This window comes from Amphiprion ocellaris, chromosome 20 (genome assembly GCF_022539595.1).
Source record: "Amphiprion ocellaris isolate individual 3 ecotype Okinawa chromosome 20, ASM2253959v1, whole genome shotgun sequence".
NCBI classification, from domain to species: Eukaryota; Metazoa; Chordata; class Actinopteri; family Pomacentridae; genus Amphiprion; species Amphiprion ocellaris.
This window is the reverse complement of record NC_072785.1, coordinates 32643113-32653826: the sequence shown is the minus strand read 5'-3', so window position 1 is coordinate 32653826 and position 10714 is coordinate 32643113. Positions and strand designations below refer to the sequence as shown.

The 10714-nt window shown below is 37.3% G+C and overlaps 2 protein-coding genes across 4 annotated transcripts in view; both read left to right on the top strand.

Moving 5' to 3' along the window:
• Positions 1–1929: 1929 nt before the first annotated feature.
• LOC129347750 (EH domain-containing protein 4-like) lies at positions 1930–10147 on the top strand. The gene is made up of 2 exons (XM_055005752.1): positions 1930–2094; positions 7072–10147. The coding sequence occupies exons 1-2, from the start codon at positions 1966–1968 to the stop codon at positions 7627–7629; spliced, it is 687 nt and encodes a 228-aa protein (XP_054861727.1). The 5' UTR covers positions 1930–1965; the 3' UTR covers positions 7630–10147.
• A 375-nt stretch (positions 10148–10522) lies between these two features.
• sptbn5 (spectrin, beta, non-erythrocytic 5) overlaps positions 10523–10714 on the top strand; it is a 90874-nt gene continuing 90682 nt past the window's right edge. For 2 of the 3 annotated variants that reach the window (XM_055005750.1, XM_055005749.1), the window contains exon 1: positions 10524–10545. The gene's annotated coding sequence lies outside the window, so the exon portion shown is untranslated. Of the gene's footprint in view, positions 10546–10714 lie in introns of all 3 variants that reach the window. The other variant, XM_055005751.1, reaches the window with a different exon arrangement.

The window sequence follows — 10714 nt, the reverse complement described above, 5'->3', positions numbered from 1 at the left end:
AACGGAGCTCAGGCGGCGGGGGACGTTCCATTTCTAGGAAGTGTCAGCTGGGAGGTGAAAACAAGAGGAGGTGGGGGGTCCATCAGCTGAGCCTCATCACCGTCCAGTCCTTTTAGAGTCTTCTGACAGGTCAGATGTCCTACAGTTGGTGTTGGAAGAATTTATAACCGGTTAAATGATTGTTTTGTGGAGAAAACACGAGACTGAATTTATAATTAACAGAGTTTTGACACTGTAAACCTCTAAACCCTTTATAAGACATGTTTTCTTGTTCACCAAACTGACACATTTATCAGCCAGAAACTGTACAAACAGGAAAGATTTTCAACTTTCTGATAGTTTTCAACATATCAACATTAATTTGCCTTAAAAATATCTTGAATTCATGATATTTAACTAAAACTCCTTTTTCTATACATTTAATTTTTTTTGCATAAATAAACACTTTGCTTCACCCAGATTCTGTGAAAAATAAAAAAATTCTGAGCTTACTGCTGCAGCCAAGAAGCCATGAATGACTCGTCTACGACCAACAGTCATGTAACTAAAATTCACAGAGTTTTCTGCTGAACTGCAGGCAGTGTTTCCACAGAGCCGAGAGGAAACCTGAGACTCAATATTAGGAACAAAACTGTCTAAAATCACTGGAAATTTGTAATTTTGAACACATTTTCAGTCATTGTTGGCATATTTAAAGTAATTTTATCTAGTTTTCAACTTATTTTGGACATTTCTCGAGGCAATTTAGACAATTTTATGTTAGTCTGGACAAGTTTCAAGTCATTATGGACAAATTCAGACTGAGAGGAAAAACAAAGCTACTAAAACAGTGAACAGAGGAGCAGGTCGTTGGAGATCCATCCATCATGGTGGAACATCTACTACTGATGGTGGAACATCTTTCTACTGATGGTGGAACATCTTTCTAAATAATAATGATAAAATAATAAAAATGATGGTGGAACATCTTCTACTGATGATGGTGGAACATCTTTCTACTGATTATGGTGGAACATCTTCTACTGATGATGGTGGAACATCTTTCTACTGCTGATGGTGGGACATCTTTCTACTGCTGATGGTGGGACATCTTTCTAGATGATGGTGGAACATCTTTCTACTGCTGATGGTGGGACATCTTTCTACTGATGATGGTGAAACATCTTTCTACTGATGATGGTGGAACATCTTTCTACTGATGATGGTGGAACATCTTTCTAGATGATGGTGGAACATCTTTCTACTGATGATGGTGGAACATCTTCTACTGATGATGGTGGAACATCTTTCTAGATAATGGTGGAACATCTTTCTACTGATGATGGTGGAACATCTTTCTACTGATGATGGTGGAACATCTTCTACTGATGATGGTGGAACATCTTTCTAGATAATGGTGGAACATCTTCTACTAATGATGGTGGAAGATCTTTCTACTGATGATGGTGGAACATCTTTCTAGATAATGGTGGAACATCTTTCTACTGATGATGGTGGAACATCTTTCTACTGATGATGGTGGAACATCTTTCTACTGATGATGGTGGAACATCTTCTACTGATGATGGTGGAACATCTTTCTAGATAATTGTGGAACATCTTCTACTAATGATGGGGGAACATCTTTCTACTGATGATGGTGGAACATCTTCTACTGATGATGGTGGAACATCTTTCTAGATAATGGTGGAACATCTTTCTACTGATGATGGTGGAACATCTTTCTACTGATGATGGTGGAACATCTTTCTAGATAATGGTGGAACATCTTTCTACTGATGATGGTGGAACATCTTTCTACTGATGATGGTGGAACATCTTTCTAGATGATGGTGGAACATCTTTCTACTGATGATGGTGGAACATCTTTCTAGATGATGGTGGAACATCTTTCTGCTGATGATGATTTAGTTTCTAATCGTCCTGCAGGTCCACGCCTACATCATCAGCTACCTGAAGAAGGAGATGCCGTCTCTGTTCGGCCGGGAGAAGAAGAAGGAGGAGCTGATCATGAGGCTTCCAGAGATCTACACCTTCCTGCAGAGAGAACATCACATCAGCCCTGGAGACTTCCCCAACGTCACCAAGATGCAGGTATGAACGCTGCTGCTGGATTAATGAGGACCTGCAGGGGGCGCTGCTGCGACCAGAGGAAACCTAAAACCCTCTGAGTTTCCCTGTTTAGTTAAACTACGTAAAATATACACTAAAATCACAGAAAAGTATTTATTATGACTATAAAAAAGGAAAATCTTTAATAGTAAGAAATTTTTTTTTTTACATTTTATCGCAAAATTACTTCTTTAAACTGTATTTAAATCAGCAGAACATTTTACCGTAGAATTAGTAAGTAAATAAAATGTATTTATATGGCACCTATTACCTATACAACATCACAAAGTGCTTTACAACAATAATACTTTTACTGAAAAATGTTTTACTGTTTTCAAATCAGCAAGAAACAATATTTTACTCTTATTTGCAATTTTTTGAAAGAAAAGTTATTTATTTTATTAATCTATTATTTTTGTGCTGTTATATATTTCTGTATATTAAGGACTGAAAAATAGTAAAAAAATTTTGCAATTTTTTACCAGATTTTCTGTTTTGTTAAACTACAGATAATATCTAATATATAATAATATTCAGTAAAATCATAGAAAATAAATTATTGACAAGTCGACTATAAAAAAAGATGGAAAAACAGTAAATAATGTCAACTATAAAAATTTGTATTTCTACAAATAATTGTTGTTATATTATGTAAAATTTTTGTTTTACTTTATTTAAAAGTGTTTTTTTCAAATATTTGCGTCAGTTTTCACAAATTACAGTTTTCCAACATTTTTAACATATTTTTTGGTGCCAGATATTTATGCTTCTTTTTTATTTTATTGATGCATTGTTTTTATAATGTTCATTTTTACACTCTGATGATTTTATCTCTTATCTTTAATGTCTGACTCACATTAATGTTAGTAAATCGGTTTAAACTGATCAAAACAAACTCAACCTGTCATCGCTGTAGAACTTCCTTCAAAATCTTCATATTATGAAGTTTTATTGATTTTCACAGCAATCCAGTGATAGTTGTAACTTAATCAGGAGCTGCTGACAGATCATTCAGCTGCTTTTAATTCAGCATAAAGTAAATAAAAACCGTCTAAAGAGAAAATCAGACACCAGCTGAGGTCAGAGAACTCTAGAAAGCAGCTGAGGAGACGTCAGAACCTTCAGCTGCAGAAAAGTTTCATCATCAGAGAAACAAAAACATCCAGAAAACAGAATCAGGAACAGAACGACCCCAAAGAACAGCTGGTCGGTGTGTGTGTCTGTTACTGTGTGTCTGTTAGTGTCTGTTATTGTGTGTCTGTTAGTGTGTGTCTGTTAGTGTCTGTTACTGTGTGTCTGTTAGTCTGTTAGTGTGTGTCTGTTAGTGTCTGTTAGTGTGTGTCTGTTAGTGTGTGTCTGTTACTGTGTGTCTGTTAGTGTCTGTTATTGTGTGTCTGTTACTGTGTGTCTGTTAGTGTCTGTTACTGTGTGTCTGTTAGTGTCTGTTAGTGTGTGTCTGTTAGTGTGTGTCTGTTACTGTGTGTCTGTTAGTGTCTGTTAGTGTGTGTCTGTTAGTGTGTGTCATTTAGTGTGTGTCTGTTAGTGTGTGTCTGTTAGTGTCTGTTAGTGTGTGTCTGTTAGTGTGTGTCTGTTAGTGTCTGTTACTGTGTGTCTGTTAGTGTCTGTTAGTGTGTGTCTGTTAGTGTGTGTCTGTTAGTGTCTGTTAGTGTGTGTCTGTTAGTGTCTGTTAGTGTGTGTCTGTTAGTGTGTTAGTGTGTGTGTGTGTGTGTGTGTGTGTTAGTGTCTGTTAGTGTCTGTTAGTGTGTGTCTGTTAGTGTGTTAGTGTGTGTGTGTGTGTTAGTGTCTGTTAGTGTGTGTTAGTGTTTGTTAGTGTCTGTTAGTGTGAATGTGTGTGTTAATGTGTGTGCTAGTATGTGTTAGTGTGTGTGTTTTAGTGTCTGTTCGTGTCTGTTAGTCTGTGTTAGTGTGTGTTAATGTGTGTTAGTGTTTTTTAGTGTGTGTGTTAGTGTGTGTTAATGTGTGTTAGTGTTTTTTAGTGTGTGTGTTTATGTGTGTTAGTGTTTTTTAGTGTGTGTGTTAGTGTGTGTGTGTGTGTGTGTGTGTGTTAGTGTGTGTTAATGTGTGTTAATGTGTGTCAGTGTTTTTTAGTGTGTGTGTGTTAATGTGTGTTAGTGGTTGTTAGTGTGTGTGTTAGTGTGTGTGTGTTAGTGTGTTAATGTGTGTTAATGTGTTAGTGTTTGTTAGTGTGAGTTAGTGTGTGTGTGTTAATGTGTGTCAATGTGTGTTAGTGTTTGTTAGTGTGTGTTGTGTGTTTTAGTGTGTGTTAATGTGTGTTAGTGTTTTTTAGTGTGTGTGTTAGTGTGTGTGTGTGTGTGTTAGTGTGTGTGTATTAGTGTGTTAATGTTTGTTAATGTGTGTTAGTGTTTTTTAGTGTGTGTGATAGTGTGTGTGTTAGTGTGTGTGTTAGTGTGTGTGTTAATGTGTGTTAGTGTTTTTTAGTGTGTTAGTGTGTGTGTGTTTGTGTGTGTGTGTTAATGTGTGTTAGTGTTTTTTAGTGTGTGTGTGTGTGTGTTAATGTGTGTTAGTGTTTGTTAGTGTGTGTGTTAGTGTGTTTTAGTGTGTGTTAATGTGTGTTAATGTGTGTTAGTGTTTTTTAATGTGTGTGTTAGTGTGTGTGTGTGTGTGTTAGTGTGTGTGTGTGTTAGTGTGTTAATGTGTGTTAATGTGTGTTAGTGTTTTTTAGTGTGTTAGTGTGTGTGTTTGTGTGTGTTAATGTGTGTTAGTGTTTTTTAGTGTGTGTGTGTGTTAATGTGTGTTAGTGTTTGTTAGTGTGTGTTAGTGTGTGTGTGTGTTAGTGTGTTAATGTGTGTTAATGTGTTAGTGTTTGTTAGTGTGTGTTAGTGTGTGTGTGTGTGTTAATGTGTGTTAGTGTTTGTTAGTGTGTGTTGTGTGTTTTAGTGTGTGTTAATGTGTGTTAATGTGTGTTAGTGTTTTTTAGTGTGTGTTAGTGTGTGTGTGTGTTAGTGTGTGTGTGTGTTAGTGTGTTAATGTGTGTTAATGTGGTTAGTGTTTTTTAGTGTGTTAGTGTGTGTGTGTGTGTTAGTGTGTTAATGTGTGTTAATGTGTTAGTGTTTGTTAGTGTGTGTTAGTGTGTGTGTGTGTTAATGTGTGTCAATGTGTGTCAGTGTGTGTCAGTGTGTGTTAGTGTGTGTTAGTGTGTGTGTTCCCTGGATCCTCTGGTATTTACTGGATGTTTTCGGTCGTAGAACTCGTCTGGATGTTTCCATCTCTCTGGTGAAATCTGTGTTTTCACTTCGTCCTGATAAAGACGTCAGAATGTCGTCGTGTTATTTTCTGTCCTGCTTCGTTCGGTGACGTGATTCTGACATTTTACTGTCTGAAAACTCTCCTCTGTTCTCGTCCTCTGAGAGCTCGTGTGGACTTTAAATGGATTAGCTGATTTCTGGCCGTGAGATGAACTTTAGTGTTCGCATGATTTATAGAAAACTGGTTTGATTCAACCACATTCATCAAAGTTTGCAGCATTCAGAGCTCGATTTGCTTCAGCTGCCTGTTTAAAGTTTAAGATATTTAATTTATTACAATATATGACAAAGAAAATCAGTCATTAAACCAACAAATATTCAGGATTTTAGCTTTTATATCATCAATTAATCTGCTAAAGTATCAAAAAACTGTCTACAAAGTGCATCAGAATAAAATGATATCTTTAAACACAAAGAAGAGCAGCAAGTTTGGTCTAAAACCTGAGATATTTAATTAATTTGTTTAATAAATGACAAATTAAATCAGTTCAACTCATCTGTTTTGTCTAAAATGTGAGAAAATATGGATCGGAGTTTCCTTAAATGTCTTGTTTAGTCCAAAGAGCTTCAGTTTTTTAGTCGTGAACCTGAAAATAGTCACACAGAATTTAGACTGTTACTGAAATCATTCATCAAAATAGGTGGTTATTAATTCACTGGTTGATGATTAATTGATTAATCGATGCAGCTGGAGTTATGAAGAACGAATAAACTGTTACTGTTCGAAGAAATTAACCAAAAACAGGATTATGAAGAGAAACAAGTAAATTATTGAAAGTATGAGAGTAAAAAATTTCAGAATAAAATGTGTTAAATATGTAAAAATGTACTTTTATGTTTATAGATTTAAAAACTGAACAGAAGTTGAGTGTAATTTGATGTTAAACACTTAAAAATGATGCTGCAGTGACTGTCAGGGTTTTAATTCATCAGGAAATAGAATCTTAAATTTAAAAAGTGACTTTATTAGAACATAGTTTCAAGAACATTTTAGCCTGAAACACAACTGAAAGATTCACTGACAAAGTGTGGCAGTTAACACAGACACACACTAACAGACACACACACTAACAGACAGACACTAACAGACACACACACTAACAGACACGCACACACTAACACACACACAAACACGCACTAACAGACACACACACTAACAGACACACACTGACACACACACACACACACACTAACACACACACAAACACACACTAACGGACACACACTAACACACACACAAACACACACTAACAGACACACACTAACAGACACACACTAACACACACAAACACACACTAACTACTACATGCTGCAGCACTATTATTATTATTATTATTATTATTATTATTATTATTATTATTATTATTGTTATTATTATTATTATTATTATTATTATTATTATTATTATTATTATTAATAATAATAATCTTCTCTTCCTGCAGGACATGCTGCAGCACTATTATTATTATTATTATTATTATTATTATTATTATTATTATTATTATTATTATTATTATTATTATTATTATTATTATTATTAATAATAATAATAATAATCTTCTCTTCCTGCAGGACATGCTGCAGCACTATTATTATTATTATTATTATTATTATTATTATTATTATTATTATTATTATTATTAATAATAATAATAATCTTCTCTTCCTGCAGGACATGCTGCAGCACTACGACTTCAGCAAGTTTCCGTCCCTGAAGATGAAGCTGATCGAGTCGGTGGATAAGATGTTGGCCACTAAGATCGCCGTCCTGATGGCGATGATCCGGGATGAGGAGTCCAAGCAGCCGCCCGCCATGGTGTCCGGCGGCGCCTTCGAGGGCTCCCACGATGGGCCCTTCGGCCAGGGCTACGGCGAGGGCATCAGCGCCGGCGCCGACGCCGAGGACTGGATCGTGAGCCGCGACAAGCACCGCTACGACGAGATCTTCTTCACGCTGATGCCCGTCAACGGGAAGATCACCGGCGTCAACGCCAAGAAGGAGATGATGAACTCGCGGCTGCCCAACACCGTCCTGGGGAAGATCTGGAAGCTGGCCGACTGCGACCACGACGGCATGCTGGACGACGAGGAGTTCGCTCTGGCTCAGCACCTCATCAAGATCAAGCTGGAGGGATACGAGCTGCCGGCCGAGCTGCCCCACCACCTGGTGCCCCCCGCCCACCGCAAGAACCCCACCGCCGACGCCCTGTACAACCACAGCGAGGACTAGCGGGGCGACAGGGACGGGAAACAGCCATGACCGGACGGACGGACGGACGGACGGACGGACAGACAGCTGGCTGCAGGAGGTCAAACGTTCAACACCAAAACCACCAACAAACCAACAAACATCGCCGAGACTTCACCTGTCGAACATTTCAGCTGAATTAAAGAAGAAAAGCAGCAAAACTTCTGGCTTCCGGTCGCCACGTTTCACTGATTCTGCTTCATTTAGTATAAAACAGAAAAATCCTCATATTTAACCTCCTTCACAAACTTCCTGCCTTAACTTTCCTTCAAACAACCACAACATAAACCTCCTCTTAGATTTAAATGTCCAGCATCTCTCCACTGTTTCTGTTCCATTAATTAGCTTTAGTTTGTCCAAAACACTGACACTTTGCTCTGCATCGCTTCATTTTTCTTAAATTTCTGTTGAAAATCCCTAAAATTTGCATCAACTTCTGCTGGCTGCCACTAAAGGAGTTTTAATTTGCAGCAATTTGAATCTAAAACCAACAAACATTCAGGATTTTAACTTTTGTATCATCAATTATTCTGCTAAAGAACCACAAAACTGTCTACAAAGTGCATCATAAAGAAATGATATTATCTTTAAACACAATAAATACAAAGAAAAGCAGCAACTCTGGTTTAAATTTTAAGATATTTAATTGGTTTAATAAACAACAAATTAAATCAATTAAGCTCATCTGTTTGGTCTAAAATGTGAGAAAATGTGGATCAGCGTTTCCTCAAAAGTCTCATTTAGTCCAAAAATCTTCAGTTTTTTAGTCATAAACCAGAAACTATTCACACAGAATTTACACTGTTACTGAAATTGATTATCAGAATAGATGCCAATTAGTTTATTGGTTGATGATTAATCAATTAATCGATGCAGCTGGAGTTATGATAAACTAAAGGAATAAACTGTTACTGTAGGAAGAAACGAACCAAAGAGCCTCTTAAACCGTCAGAAACAGGATTATGAAGATAAACAAGTGGAAAAAGCAGAATTTTCCTTTAAATTGTCCTCAGATTTCCATCCTTTGTTTCCACAGCTGTGCCTTTTCATTTCAGAGTCTCTCAGGACCAAACCAAAGGATTTGATTTCAGCATTTGACTCGTGTCGTCACATTTCAGGGCTTTAATGCTGCAGCGCCTTCGGTTCTATGACGGGACGGATCCGTCCTCGAGGACTCAGCTTCACTCCAGTGCCTTTAACACGCAAAAACCCAAATATATACGAAGCAGAAACTGTTTCTGTCCTTTTCATATCTGACCAGGTCTCCTAGAAATTACATTCACACGTTTCTGGAATGTGGTGGATCCTTTAAGTTCATTTAAGCAAAATTAAGCCTTGAGTCATTCTTAAAATGCTGTAGAATCAAACATCTGTGGTTCCACAGTCAATAAATAAACATTTAAATGATAGAAAATGTAATTCTGGAGGACAAAGAAGTTGCATTTCAGGGTTTTTCCTGCTCAGAATGAGGCGTTCAGGGTGATGTTTAACAGAAATCTGCATTTTCTTGTTGTTTCTGATCATTTTATCAACAAAAATGTCTATTATGCTTCAGTAAATGAGTGTAAAGTTTAATATAATGTTAATCTGTGGCCTTAAAAACCTGTAGATGAAGCAGGAGGAGCTCGGGGTGGATGGAGGGCGAACACAAGTTCCCATCTGAGGCAGGAAAAGTTCAGAAAATCAGCTGGAAATAAAGTTTCTGCAGGAATATAAAGTATCCAACCTCCCATCGACAGACAGATCTACTTTGCTTCTCTGGTTCTGCAGTTATTTTTATGTTAAATCCATAGTCAGATGGTAAAATGTCTAAAAACTCAGAGTGCCGTCACAGTTTTCTGCTGTTAAAAAAAATTTTTAGATTCTGCTCTGAGCTTTATCTGCCTTTTTTCAAAGTCTTAGAACGTCTTAAATTAGATTTTTTCAATGTAAAATCAAAAAATGTTTCATTTGTGGCTGCAAAAAGCTCCCATGTAAGGTTTCTGTTTTTTATTATATTAAAATCTTGTTTCCTATAATTTAAATAAACATCTTGACTATTATGTTACAACAAATTTAAATGTGATTTTTGCTTTTTGTTTGTTCTTTAGAGATTTATAAATAGAACCTTTTTGATGACCGAAACATAACTTCTGTTCTGCTGTTTATGTACCAAACATTTCCTCTTTATTTTCATATAAATTGTACTCCAGCTGCACTGTGGTTTCCTTCCTTGCTCTTTGTGAGTAAATGTAATTTCTAGGAGCTCCATGAGGGAACATTTGTCCATCAAGTCCAGATTTACTGTAAGAAAAGGAAGCAGCAGCCGGTTGGTGGTTGAAAACAAGCTTCTCTCAGTCCGACTGTACATTTCATGAAAAGCTCAAATACAGCCTTCATTTATCTGAATGTAAAAGTTTTTATTTTTTGATCTGTTTTGTATTCTTGTTGTTCAGATGTGAAGCAGCTCATCCTGTTAGCGGAGCTGCAAGCTAATAAAGGTTATTCAATCCCCAACGTACCAGTAGTTTGATTCCAGTTTGTGTTTCCATCTCAGCAGACGAAGAATCACAATAATCTGAACCCCGATACTAAATAAAAAAGTCACGTTTAAACTGCATGAACATCACCAGACAGCCTGGAATATTCTGGAGAAGACCCCAAATATCACAACCGAGCTCTAAGACAGTAATAAGTAGGGAGACAACGTGAGTTGATAGTTAGGACTGGGCGATAAATCGATTTTATCCATTAATTCGACTTTGTACTTAATGTCGATTTGTTTTAATGAAAATCGATTTTCTCATCAACATCCGTCACCAACGCCTTCCCGCTGGGCTCCCGTAGTTCAGAGTGCTCCCCCCTCCCCCCCGCGCTTGATACACAAACAACATGGCGGCGAGCGGCGCAGATCTAAAGGTACGTGTCCACTAGATGCTATTTTCCCGCACGGCAACACACCACATCTGAAAATCACACGGACGGCAGGCGGTCACTAGTGGACCACAACATGGTCACATGACAGCACTGACCAACAGCAGGACGCTACGTGGTCACATGACCGAGCTTTCAGCTGGACAGTCCTGCA